Here is a 12,513-nt window from a genome sequence, read left to right as displayed (position 1 = left end):
TAAGTGATGTGAAACAGGGCTTTGCTTTTGAAAATACATATTATATTCACGTTAATCTGACGTCACGCAGTGATGAGAGTATGAGGACAGCGGAGGTGCCGCATGTTGGCACTGGCACGACTATATGTTTGCCAACTGACGCCCACGATGCAGCCAGCTGATACCCCGCCGTGCCCCTCCTGACCCCCCTGCCCCCTCTGCCCCCCTCAGGCTGGCATCGGGCCACCGACGTTTCTATCAGGCGGGGAGGAAGGGTCCGATATGCGGCGGGGGCCGCGCCTTGGCATCGGGGGCCATGGGTGTGTCCCCGGAGGCAACATGATTTAAGTAGAGCTCCAAACCCTCCGAGTCAGTTAGAAGGAGAGAAGCAAGATGAGTTTGACTGACAAGGACAAGGCTACCGTCAAGGCCGTGTGGGCCAAGATCTCCAAGAGCGCGGACGCCATTGGGGCCGATGCGCTGAGCAGGTGAGTGTCCCGTCTGCAGCTTTCAGGTAGCGGATATTTGGTCGTTTTTAACTCTTACTTCAACATTTATTTGCTTATCAAAATGATAAAAAAAACGGGTGAAGGTCTACGGTGTGAGGCACGGGGGGTGTAGATAGACGTTCATGTTAATGTACCTGTCGACACGCATCGCAGAGAAGCTCCGCGGCAGCTTGTTCCTCGTCAGAAGAGCCGTGGAATCGTTTGGCACTAAACGGCCTCTCCTCCTCCGCAGGATGCTCGTCGTCTACCCGCAGACCAAGACCTACTTCTCCCACTGGCCCGACCTGGGCCCCAACTCCGCTTCCGTGAAGAACCACGGAAAGAACGTGATGGCTGGAGTGGCTTTGGCCGTGAGCAAGATCGACGACCTGACCGCCGGCCTGCTGGAGCTCAGCGAACAGCACGCCTTCCAGCTGAGGGTGGACCCGGCCAACTTCAAGGTGAGCCCCCGGGGGGCCCTCCGGCCGATCCCACCGCGCGCATTCGGGCGCATGCGACAAAAAAGGAGGCGACGTCTTTGCCTCTAAACGAGCGGCTGTCCTCTCTGGTGAAACGCAGAACGTAAGAGTTGACTTGTCCCGTCCCGCAGATCCTGTCTCACTGCATCCTCGTGGTGATCGCCGGCCTGTTCCCGAAGGACTTCACCCCCGAGGCCCACGTCGCCGTGGACAAGTTCTTCTGCGGCGTGTCTCTGGCCCTGTCAGAGAGGTACCGCTGATCGGCGCCACGTGGTCAAAGCAATTATGGAATAAACTGCTTATCCAAAACGGACGCGACTGTGTTTCATTGTGTCTCCTGAAATGTGTTCTTACTTCACACGCACACAGCAGAGGAAGGAATAAACAGACACAATTCATGCTTTTATTTCATATCATGCAAAACACAGGGGTCACACAGCTGAAGAAAAGAATTCGTTTGATCTTTACGGGTTCATTGTCACCATGCGACACAATAAACGCACACGACGGAGACTCTCAGGATTTCATCACGACTCGTATTTTATCATCTCCCAGAATGAGCCTGAAAGACAAGAGAGACATTCAGTCTGACTGTTTGCACATTTCATTATTCTACTCCCACCTGTCGTCTCCCACCTGAGCAAGGCGGCGGCCAGCAGACCTCCCCCGATGGGTCCCACCCAGTAAACCCAGTGGTAGGACCAGTAGTTGGTCATCAAAGCCGGACCGAAAGCTCTGGCCGGGTTCAGACACGTTCCTGACACGTCACCCCTGGACGGGAAAAAACTCAGTATCTCTCTGTCCTTTTCTCTGGCTTTATAAGTAAAACGGTACATATACGATGATACAAACATCAATACAGTCAGTAAAAAACTAAAAACAAATCATTTATATTTATTGGCCGGTACTTATTAAAATATTCTGCGATTAAATTAAATAAAGAAAGACAAAAAGTCTTTTAAAAGACACAAATAAGGCTAAACATTGTTTAGGATGGACGGCTTCAGAGAGGAAGCTCACCCGAGAGTCTCAGATCGCGATAAACTGTCGACACCCGTCCCGGGTCGCCGGTCGACGCCCTTTTATCTCACCCTGCCAGGACGTTGATGATGACGGTGCAGCCAACCAGGAACGGCGCCAGCGGCGTCTTCGTCTTGCCGTTGACCGCCACCAGCAGCACCACCATGGTGATCAGGCAGGTCATGGCCACCTCCCCGAAGATGGCGCCGGACAGCTGGCTCTCTGACTTGAGGATGTCAAACGCCGCCCCGGTGGCGTTGAGGTAGCGGTCCCTGGGGGTCATCATCTACAGAATGTTTTTTAAGGATCAAACTCTTACATGTGTGTGCAGAAACGGAACCAACCGGCCCCCCCCGTCGGAACATTGCACACGATTAACTTGATCAATTTGAACTGACCTTGGCCATCCCAGCTCCCAGCACCCCTCCGATCAGCTGGCTGACCAGGTAGGGTCCCACCATCATCAGCTTCATGCCGCCGCACAGGTAGATGGCGATGGTGAAGGGAGGGTTGAAATGGGAGCCGCTGAGGGAAGGAAGGAAGGAAAAGGGTTTTTTTTTATTTCCTTACAGGCCGTCCCAGGCCTCGGGCCAACGACCTGCACCGGACTCCCTACCTGATGTTATCCATGACCGCCACCATCACGGCCACGGCCAGCCCGTGCACCAGCGCCGGCTGCAGCCGCCCGGCGGCCGGCACGTTCTCGATGACGGACACGCAGCCGACGAAAACGAAGAACATGGTGCCCACCACCTCGGCCAGGCAGGGCTGGAACAGAGTCTCGTATTTGTTGGGTGGTCTGGCCGCGGGGGGCTTGTTGCCCTTCTCCATCAGGGTCGAGTCCTCCATGTCCATTTTCTCCACTCCCATCGCTGCGTGGTCCGAGTTCTGGTCGCAAACACACACAAACGCCTCCCGCTCCCACAAGCACAGCCGGCCTGCAGCCTCGGTCCGGCGCACTGGAGCGGGCCGGGTTATATAGCTTCATCCCGGCAGGTTGCATCACGCCTCGTAAAACATCGCATCGACACAACCCTCCCTCGGACGCGTCTCCAGACGGAGGCGCGGGCGGCGATCCAGTCGGGCCACCTTTGGAACGAGAGCTCCTGAGGTGTGAAACAGGCCTTGAACTGTCAGACTTCAGTCAGCGAGGTCGTGGAAACAACATCAGCGTAATCTGGTCAGATAGTGTCTGATACCGACGCACAATAACCAGCGGGCTGCGTAAACCTCACACCTCTGCACACATCCCACGCACAACCATCCAGACAATGAGCAGTGGTGGGAAATAATACAATCCTGGGGAATCTCTTCTTTATTTGGGTGTTGCTATTTATTTCCACTCTGTTCCTTCTTTCAAGTCTTTTTTTTGTCTATAATTTATTCCTTAGTTTCCTTTAAAGAAAGAAAAGCTTCTATTGTTCTGCTTTTAGTATTTTTTAAACCACATTTTTTGCAACTTTAAAGCAAACTGCCTTTTATTGTAATAAATGTTATTATTATATATTTTAATTCATATTATTCCTGATTATTAAGCCAAACGTTACTTCCTCAAACAAACTACAGTAAGCGGCTACATTATTACACCGGCAACAACAACTGTGATCCTACATCACAACGCTTTTTATTTACATCTTTACTTTAGTACCTGAAGCGTTCGGACCAACAGTGGCGACGGCTCACTGCGGTTCCAGGTGATCTGAGGACACCGGTTTATGATTCTAATCCAGCAGCGTGTTTGTGGACCATATTTTAGCTAATAAAACATTCAAAGATTCTGCCAATGCATTAATAGATCTTTGCAACCAATGAACGTTTAGAATGCGGAGGAAAGACGTAGAAGCAGCAACCTGTCAATCATAAAAAATGCATTTGAGCTTTTCCCATTTATTTATTTTCAACAAATTTCAAAAATGAATTTAACTTTTTTCTTCTTTTTTGTATTTCAGCCATTGTTTTACGTCAGTTTGTCTAATTCTTGTATTTTCAGCCTTAATTGTATATTTAATTCCTTTTTTCAGTTTTTTCAGATAAGTTCATTTCAGCTTTCCCCATTTGTGTATTTTAGCAGTTTTGGGAAATTCAAATCAGCTTTTAACGTTCAGAATTTCAACTTTCTTTCTGCATTAAATGCATTTTCTAAATAATAACAGGGGCGACGGCTCACTGCGGTTCCAGTGGATCTGAGGACACCAGTTTACGATTCTAACCCAGCAGCGTGTTTGTGGACCATATTTTAGGTAATAAAACATTCAAAGAATGGTTTTCCATTGAGAACTTTGACCCAAAAACGAGTCCAAAAAACTGTTAATAGATAATCCAAAGTGAGATGATAAGTGTGAAATGTAATATCCAACGTCTCTGGACGTCTTCCAGCAGTCATCAAGCATGTAGGTAAGTCCAAGTAAGAATGAACAAAGTTACCCATCATATCATATAATCAGACACTTTATTGAGTCCACAAATACAAATGTTTCATTGAAAAGGAGCCGACAGTTATCGCTGCTTTAGTGGAAAATACATGTGCACATTTTACTGACAAATTATAACGGTGCAGTTTATTGTCGTGTGTATGAACAAGTGGAAACAACATCACCAAGTCGTCTGATAAACAACACATTCACTTCAACACCACTCGAGTCTTCTTATCGCCCAACAGCAACCTGCAAGAGAAGCGATTTGTCAATCATCCGTCATCAGTAGATCTGATACCCTCGTGGGAACGTGGATGGAAGACGGTAACCGGCAGATTCTCCTGCAGAACGTCGCGCTCACAAAAGCACCGCAAGACGCGAGATGCAAATAAAACGATGCAAAACAACCGCAAGGACACACAACATGAGTCCAACCTTCTCCGCCTGCATGTCCACGAGGGACCGTTGTCTCAGTGTCTCCAGACGGTTAAGAAGTTACACAATAGCTTGACTGAATAAAAAAGAAGCAGATCAGAGGTCAGACCGTAATTTAGATACCGGAGGTCAGACTGAAGTCCAGTGGAAAATGAGGAGGGACGTTGTCACGGCCCCTCGGTCGACCTCTCAGCACCACGTGTTGCACGTAAACCGAAGAGAAGCCGACTTTGTTCTCTCCAATTAATGACGTAATATTAATTATTAGGCTCCGCCCAATTCGCCCGATTTACAACTTGCTGTAGATCATTAGTGCAATTTAAGTGTGACAATTTGTGTTGTGTTTGTTTTGTGTTGCACTGCTTGTGGTGAACATCTGTGGGGCTGATGGCCGACTTCTTCTTCAGGGCTTTTGTCGGCACATTGCTGTTGGCGGTGACCTGGCGCCCCCCGCTGTCGACCCGAGGAGGAGCGTTAAACCTTCGGCGGGTTCTTAAAACCGCGCCACTAGAGGCCATGAAGAGCAACGAGGTCCTTCAAGTCCCGTCAACAGATCCCCCAGCATGCAACGGGTGAATACCTCTGCGTGAGCCCGTTAAAGAGTAGCGGAGGGGAAACTACCGCTTTGAGTACCTGATGAAGACGACGGTGAGCAGCGCGCCGCTCGTGGGGCCGACCCAGTAGATCCAGTGGTGGCTCCAGTGGTTTGCAACCGCAGCCGGGCCGAAGGCTCGGGCGGGGTTCATACAGGCGCCGGACAACGAGCCCCTGACGCACAAAACAACGCCACAACTCAGCCGGTGACCGGAGCAGTGATGTCATTACACGGTTTATCCAAAGTTATGGATGTCTGATGTACTGCAAACAAACATTAAACAGCATTTTATCCTGGAAGCGTAAAACAATAAATCTCCTCATAGAACTTATTGTGTGAGCAGTTGTGTTCACGTCGTGTAAACACAACTTGCAGAAAAAAATAAACAAACAAACAAACGTGTGTCATGAAGTCACTATTCCAGGAGGTCGGTCTGGGACTGGAGCAGCTGATTGGGATAACCGTGGGGGGGGGGGGGGGGGGAGGGGGGGGGCTTCTCCTCTGAGGCTCTTACCCTGCAAATATGTTGGCCGTCACAGTGAGGCCGACGCAGAAAGGGACCCACGGAGATCGGGTGCGGCTGTTGACGGCCCCCATGACCACCACCACGGTGAGGAACAGCGTCATCACGGCCTCGGCCAGGGTGGTCCTCCCCAGGTCCTTGCCGACTACGTTGAAGGCTCCTCCGTGGGACGCGTTGTACACTTCGTAGGGGAACATGGCCTGACGGATGATACATGAACGTATATATGTGAAGAAATGAGATGCACTTGCTTTCATTTCGAGTTATTTTCCAGCAGACCAACAACAACTAGCGTTGACATAGTAAGTCAACCCCTAAAGTTTTGGCTTCGGAGTATTTTGATTTAATTCTTGGCACATTTGTACGTTCTCACTCTGGTCAGACCGGCGCCCACCAGACCTCCACCCAGCTGCGTCAGCACGTAGGGCAGCAGCAGCGTGAGCTCCATCCCTCCACACAGGTAGACGCTCAGAGACACCGCGGGGTTGAAGTGGCCCCCACTGCAATAAACGTGATGAACTTTACTCTCTTTACCGATAACGTTGTCCCCGCCGACATGGAATAAAACGCCACATGCATCGGATTCTAATGTACGATAAGAAATAACTTCATATTCATAAATGATTTCCTCCCACGTGTTAAATACTATTTAAACCAATATCGAGTCATTTAACGGTCTTTACCTTATTGGCCCGAACATCACGATGAGCACTGCCAACGCCAGTCCGTGTGCCACGGCCGGCTGGGTGACCCCCCCCCCCCGCCACGTTCCCAATGACGGAGGCGCACCCCACCAACACGAACAGGCCGGTCCCGAACAGCTCGGCCAGGCAGGGCTGCACGTACCTCTCAAAGAGGGGAGTCTTCCCGCCGCCGCCCCCCCCCTCAGTGGCGGTGAAGACCTCGGGCTTTTCTGCTGCTCCCGACATGCTGGCGTGAGAAGGTCTCCCCCCGTCCCGTCCTGCCCCGGGACACTGGTTCCAGCACTGGGTGGTCCGTGGAGGCGAGCTGATTTATATGAGCCGTCCATCCGAGGACGTATGCAGGCGCCCCCCTCCCCCCCCCCCCGGTGATGCCCCACCCCCCCCGGCAATCAGGAGAAGCTCATAAAATGATAAGTGTGGTGTTGCGGTGGTGAGCGATAGGAGCGAGTGGCGTGAGCCACACAAACACTTGAACACATCGTTGCATTTTCTGTCGACGCAAATATGAAACACTGAGGGTGGAGGGGGGGTGCAAAGGGAGGGGGTGCAGGGGGGAGGGGGTGTGTGTTCGGTTATTCATGTCAAACCTGCAATATTAATATTTTGTGTTGACACCTCTGGGACACGACTTTTAGGTGATGGGACAAACATGTTTGAGAGGTGGAAGCAGATCTTTTATATAAAAGTAGCAACACAGTCTGAAGATATTATGGGACTTTCTTCATCAAGTAGAAGAGCAGCATCATCATCATCATCAGTAGTCACATAGACTACAGCTGGTACATTAGTTCACATGATGCCACACAGCTTCATCTAGATGACATCACAGCTGATTTAAGGTGCTTACGGGGGGGGGGGACCCTGATACCAGCTCGTCCCTCCCGCTGCACATTAACTGCCTTAGAAGTCCACATCGCCCCCGACGGGGGTCACAAAAATGAACACAACAACCGTCTTACGCAAGATGTTTATTCAACTCGTCCTGCACGTCGTTCATCCATCTGTTACACAGCAGGACACCGTGTCCTCTTCGCTGGTTGGACACGCGGCTTAATAATAGAACACATTTGATGGGTAAATGTCAATGAAGCCGTAGTTGGAACATTTTACCTTTTATCCAGTTTCAAACCAGCGCATGCATGCGTGTAAGAAAAGGAGCGGCACATAAAAACCAGTAAAGGACTTAAAACATCACACGTCCATGAACGTCCACCGCGAGGGAACCGATTTTGAAATCATATTTCTGTTTAAGTGCACCAACAAAATAGTCTGTGAGCGAATGAAGGCCAAACGTGATCCATCTTGCGGTCGGTACCTCGGTGCCGGCGTGCAGGACGAAACACGGGGATCCGCTGGTGTGTTCAGCGCGTACTGGGTCACACGGGACGCTGCTCACAACACCTTCTGCTGACGGGGGGGAGTTACTGCGTTACTGGGTGGACGCGTCTCCATTCGCCCATCTTCACCAGACTTTGGCATTGGCGAGTGTGCAGCACGTCCGCCGCTGGAGTTTCACCCTCAAAAGGCCAACTGTGACAGACCTGAGGAGACAGAGCGCCACCTGCTCTTTTAAACGGCAACGCCAGACGACGGGTGGAGATACGATCATCATCCACACAGAGCCCCGTGAGAACGTGAGCGTTACCCAGGTTGAGCTTGTCCTTGGTGGCCCAGCAGATGCTGTAGTGCTGCAGCAGTTGTTGCAGCAGCTCCCTCTCATCCAGGAACTCCAGACTCTCAATTCTATAGGAAATGAAAGCAGTGGTCGATCATCGCTTCAGGAACGAGACATTTCAGCAGAGGCCGAGGAACCTCTTGGTGAAATATGTATTCAAATGATTAATATTTATTCATTCATCTTACAAAAACAATGTAGACCAATATCAGTATCCAAACTCTGGATGAGCCAGAGAGGCTTATTTTATTTCCATCTGCCCCCCCCCTGGTTCAGCAACAGGTCAGATGGGGGATAATAATTAAAATACTGTTTAGCAGCTTGCATGAAAGTTACTTAGATATCAAACATCCACTAAGTTGCATTAAAACCTGTAGCCTCTCACCAGCAGCATTTAGTCTAAAGACGCTGTGGAGTTGAGCTTCAGTGAAGCTTCTGCTTGGTTCTTTGCGTGCACATAAATGAGCACCAGCATACATTTGAATATCACACCCATTGCAAATAATTAATGTACAAACTGAATAATAAGAGGTCCTCAAATAGAACTCTGGGGTGCTCCCTCCCACGTTAGAGCTCAGAGCAGACAATGAAACCTCCACTTCTTCCACTAGTTAATAACGCAGCTTCTGTTAAAAACCAAAAGCTAAAAGCCAAAGCTGAGAAAAACCTCCGAATGCTCTTGATCACATGCTTGCTGCTGCGTTACCGTTCCATGTCAGCGCGGGGCAGCATACTGTAGACCGTGATCATGTCCAGGGCGTCCGCGTGCTGCCAGCCCGTCCTCAGAAACCGCTCCTTCTGCAAAAGCACACCGCTGATCCTCAGAACATGCGCACACGGTGGACTCGACAGGCTGGTCGCCTCACGACGCCCCCGAACACATCATCGTTCTCGCTTTGTGCAAAGCGCACCTGAGAGTCCAGAGACTGACAGGCCTCCACTCCTGCCAAGCTGCACTGGCGACGCTGAAGGTTCTCCACCATCACCTGGCCGAAGCGGTCGCCCATGTTCACCTGGACAAACACAGAGGAGATGGAGTCAGGCCACGTTCTTCAAGTTACACCCAAGTACCTTTGAATAGACACGCGCATGAGCTGTCCCTGCATCGCTCTGCTGTACCAGGATGGAGAAGCGCTTCCCCGTTACCTGCTCGTAGTTGATGAACATGGCGGTGTGGAAGGTCTCGGCGGCCCAGCGGACGACATTGGAGGACTGGGAGGGCGTCATGTAGACCAGCACACACTCGGACAGGAGCAGCGTGGGTAATCTGGGGGCGGGACCAGCAGCGCGTTCAAAACAACGACAGCGACGACAGCGAAGCACTCGAAGAACAGTCTAAACATCTAAACGTCTCAGAATTTGGTTTCCATAAAATGTCACTGTTTGTAAGCGCGACGTCATCGCGACAGGTGAAAAAGAGCCAAAGTTTCCATATTTCAAGTCTGACAAAGTGCTTATTACTCAATGTTGGGATGGGTATCAGCACCGGATCAGACATCCAAATAAAATGTGGGGTCAATAAGATCTTCGCATCTTCACACACTCTGGATTCAGCTGGAACTTCTTCAGTTTGTCATCCAGGCTGGAGATGTCCCGGAGGTCCGCCCCGATGATGCAGTACCGGTCCGAGTCGAGGCTCTGGGCGTCTGGGCAGAAACCCAAAGGAGCAAAATGAGCAGATCCTCAACACGACTTCATCCAGCGGAGCCGTTATGAAACGAATAAAGCTTATTATATATATTATATATTACCGAGTAGCAAGGAGTCTGTTGAGTGGGTTTCGATGAGAGGTTTGGACAGGGGGGGCTTCGTCCTAGTCAGGAGAAAATTGTTTATAGTTATTGTCCTTACACAGTAGTCCTTTTATTAATAATGGACTTACTGCAGAGTACAAGATGTTTCTGACTATTCTCATCCACACACACACGTAAACAGCTTAATCTGAATACCGGAGGTTATTATTTACATATAATAGACCTGCATGTAATCAAAATGAAAGAAATACTTAAATACATTTATGGATTTCATACAGCATAAACACACTGCCACTGTTTGTAGGAGCTGCTCGGTCTCCTTCTACAGATCTCCACCCGAACTGCAGCCGCAAAGCCACAATCAAGCATTTGTCCCTCTAATGACGTATCTGAAGGTTGAAATCAAACTAGATTTTCCTCATGATTGATTATGCAGTCATATAATATACAACCATAACAACCAGATCTTCTGATCTGAAAGGAACCGTTATGATAAATAGAATCATTGCATGTTTTTTCCTTACTTGATATTGTGTATTTTCCGGGCCACAACTGTTGGAAAGTCAACTTCAAAGAACTTCCGTGGCATGAGGTTTTTATCCTAACACACACACACACACACACACACACACACACACACACACACAGAGTTAAGGTCAGTGCGATGCAAACAGGAGCAGAAGCCACATCAGAAACGCTCCCATGTGGTCGGGTGTGACGTTGCACACCTTGAGTCTCCAGAAGGTGGTGTCCAGTCCGGCCCCCAGGTTGATGACTTGACATTCACACTCTGCTTTCCGTATGAACGCGTCCAGGAGATGGTTGACTCCTTGAACGCGCGCATAGTAACCTGTAAAAATGAGATAGCAGGACAGCAAAGTGAGCTAATAAAAACACACCTGTAGTTTACACACATAAAGATATTGATCATTTACTGCCGACGATAACACCGTCGTAAAGTCAAGTGTTGATAGTCGGTTCTGCACAGTCGTTCCTCTGAGCACAGGACGCACTCGTAATGCAGTTTACAAATGTTATCTTTAAACCAAATGACCAACAGGCGGATGGAGGAAGGACTCGCTCACCTCGGTTGATTTCGGGGGCCTTCCGCTCCCCGACTGATCTCACAAAGTATTGGATGTAGGGGTCCTTCCAGTAGCCTTTACTGGAAGCAAACCTGGAACAATGACAAGAGGCGTTATATTCTGCGTGAATGCATCCGTACAAGGGACCTACACGCAGAGATCTGCTGGTCATGTCTCAGTGAGGACAAGCAAACCATGTGGACAGTTCAAGACAACTGGCAAGGCTAAATTAAAATGAATGTTGCTTGTTTTGGAAGACGTTGATGTGTGTGTGTGTGTTGTTGGGCACCATCTGGTCACATGACGGTCAGTGACCAGCAGGTGACCTGTAGCAGGAAGCATTGATGGAGGTCGGACACCGTCTCACCGCTTGCATGTGGTTGCATCGTCACAGGTCGCCCTCACGGCCTCGTCGGCGGTGTCCGTGTCCGTGAATTGCTGCCGCGCCGCCATCGGTGCTGTGGCGATCCTTATAGTGACGTCACGTCGCTGCGTTATGAGGTCCACATCATACCGGCTAGCTGACACCGAGCTAACGGGCTAACTCCGGTGTGACGGGACGGGATATTTAACGACGCGGGGAGGAGGGACGGTGGAGGCGGGCGCCCGGTCGGGTGTCGCGGGTGCTTGTGTGGAGGAAACGAGCGGTACTTCACGAGGTTCCGATATGTTGCCCGCTAACGGCAATAAACAACACGCTGATAGAAACGTATGAACACTTCCGGCTAACTTGAAAACACTTCCGGTTGGCATTTTTCAGATTAAAAGTATGATCGCAGAAGTTGTCATTGTGCACGTGGATAAATTAAACCTGCCGCTACGCAATCCCAGAATACCTTCTCCTCTCGGTGCCAGCGGTGTTAACCACTGGATGAATGATCTGTTACCACGCAGACAATGTGGGTTTAGCCTTGTAAGGTGGAAATGGCTGAAAGCAACAAACTGTCAACGTCATTAAATAGATAGATAGATAGATACTTTATTGATCCCTCAAGAGGGAAATTTTGGTATCACATCAGCATGTACAGGGAAGAAAATAGAATAAAAAGATACACATTATATACAATATAATAAGAGAAATATTAAATAAAATTAAATAAACTGAAACAAAAGAATAACCTTCCAAAAGAAAGAGCAGCAACATAACAGCAGTACAGGGTTATTATTGTCATTATTTAGCCTGGGATGATTTATTGTAGAGTGTTATTGCACTGGGCAGGACAATATCATGTGATGTAATGACAATGTCATTAAACAGACAGCCGGTTCGTGGAGTGTCTCTTGAAGAAACGTCATCGGGATCACAATGTGTCTGATTGTGTTTTTCAGATATAAACCAGGGTAGTTTACTGCTCTTTATCA

At 49.4% G+C, this 12,513-nt stretch overlaps 4 protein-coding genes across 4 annotated transcripts; 1 reads left to right on the top strand and 3 right to left on the bottom strand.

Annotated features, from left to right (window-relative positions):
* Positions 1–6: 6 nt before the first annotated feature.
* LOC120819454 (hemoglobin subunit alpha-2) lies at positions 7–1,255 on the top strand. The gene is made up of 3 exons (XM_040176891.2): positions 7–467; positions 721–928; positions 1,078–1,255. Exons 1-3 carry the CDS (start codon positions 373–375, stop codon positions 1,204–1,206), a joined length of 432 nt encoding a protein of 143 aa, XP_040032825.2. The 5' UTR covers positions 7–372; the 3' UTR covers positions 1,207–1,255.
* A 72-nt stretch (positions 1,256–1,327) lies between these two features.
* On the bottom strand, positions 1,328–3,043 carry LOC120819453 (aquaporin-8). Its single transcript, XM_040176890.2, has 5 exons — positions 2,583–3,043; positions 2,365–2,491; positions 2,038–2,252; positions 1,583–1,717; positions 1,328–1,508 (listed from the first exon to the last, which is right to left on the bottom strand). The coding sequence occupies exons 1-5, from the start codon at positions 2,834–2,836 to the stop codon at positions 1,463–1,465; spliced, it is 777 nt and encodes a 258-aa protein (XP_040032824.1). The 5' UTR covers positions 2,837–3,043; the 3' UTR covers positions 1,328–1,462.
* Positions 3,044–4,393: 1,350 nt separating this feature from the next.
* Positions 4,394–6,932, bottom strand: aqp8a.1 (aquaporin 8a, tandem duplicate 1). Its single transcript, XM_078098117.1, is given in 6 exon segments — positions 4,394–4,629; positions 5,449–5,583; positions 5,925–6,133; positions 6,307–6,433; positions 6,617–6,693; positions 6,695–6,932. Coding segments are annotated over 6 exon segments (759 nt in total). The 5' UTR covers positions 6,863–6,932; the 3' UTR covers positions 4,394–4,586.
* Positions 6,933–7,590: 658 nt separating this feature from the next.
* lcmt1 (leucine carboxyl methyltransferase 1) lies at positions 7,591–12,070 on the bottom strand. Its single transcript, XM_040176887.2, has 11 exons — positions 11,519–12,070; positions 11,152–11,243; positions 10,795–10,916; positions 10,591–10,667; positions 10,064–10,125; positions 9,856–9,958; positions 9,459–9,579; positions 9,224–9,325; positions 9,019–9,110; positions 8,283–8,380; positions 7,591–8,178 (listed from the first exon to the last, which is right to left on the bottom strand). Exons 1-11 carry the CDS (start codon positions 11,602–11,604, stop codon positions 8,156–8,158), a joined length of 978 nt encoding a protein of 325 aa, XP_040032821.1. The 5' UTR covers positions 11,605–12,070; the 3' UTR covers positions 7,591–8,155.
* Positions 12,071–12,513: the final 443 nt, after the last annotated feature.

The sequence above is a fragment of the Gasterosteus aculeatus genome, unplaced genomic scaffold (genome assembly GCF_964276395.1).
Source record: "Gasterosteus aculeatus unplaced genomic scaffold, fGasAcu3.hap1.1 HAP1_SCAFFOLD_126, whole genome shotgun sequence".
Lineage (NCBI taxonomy): Eukaryota > Metazoa > Chordata > Actinopteri > Perciformes > Gasterosteidae > Gasterosteus > Gasterosteus aculeatus.
Note: the sequence above shows the minus strand (reverse complement) of the source record. Positions and strands in the feature narration are given on the sequence as shown.

Excerpts from the sequence above, each read along its gene's own strand:
- lcmt1 (XM_040176887.2), bottom strand. The coding sequence starts at position 11,604 with ATGGCGGCGCGGCAGCAATTCACGGACACGGACACCGCCGACGAGGCC. Across the intron at positions 11,244-11,518 it reads GATGCAACCACATGCAAGCG|GTTTGCTTCCAGTAAAGGCT; the intron begins GTGAGACGGTGT and ends TCATTGTTCCAG. Across the intron at positions 9,326-9,458 it reads TGTTCATCAACTACGAGCAG|GTGAACATGGGCGACCGCTT; the intron begins GTAACGGGGAAG and ends GTGTTTGTCCAG.
- LOC120819454 (XM_040176891.2), top strand. The coding sequence starts at position 373 with ATGAGTTTGACTGACAAGGACAAGGCTACCGTCAAGGCCGTGTGGGCC. Across the intron at positions 468-720 it reads GGGGCCGATGCGCTGAGCAG|GATGCTCGTCGTCTACCCGC; the intron begins GTGAGTGTCCCG and ends CCTCCTCCGCAG. Across the intron at positions 929-1,077 it reads TGGACCCGGCCAACTTCAAG|ATCCTGTCTCACTGCATCCT; the intron begins GTGAGCCCCCGG and ends CCCGTCCCGCAG.
- LOC120819453 (XM_040176890.2), bottom strand. The coding sequence starts at position 2,836 with ATGGGAGTGGAGAAAATGGACATGGAGGACTCGACCCTGATGGAGAAG. Across the intron at positions 2,492-2,582 it reads GCGGTCATGGATAACATCAG|CGGCTCCCATTTCAACCCTC; the intron begins GTAGGGAGTCCG and ends TCCTTCCCTCAG. Across the intron at positions 1,718-2,037 it reads ATCATCAACGTCCTGGCAGG|GGGTGACGTGTCAGGAACGT; the intron begins GTGAGATAAAAG and ends TTTCCCGTCCAG.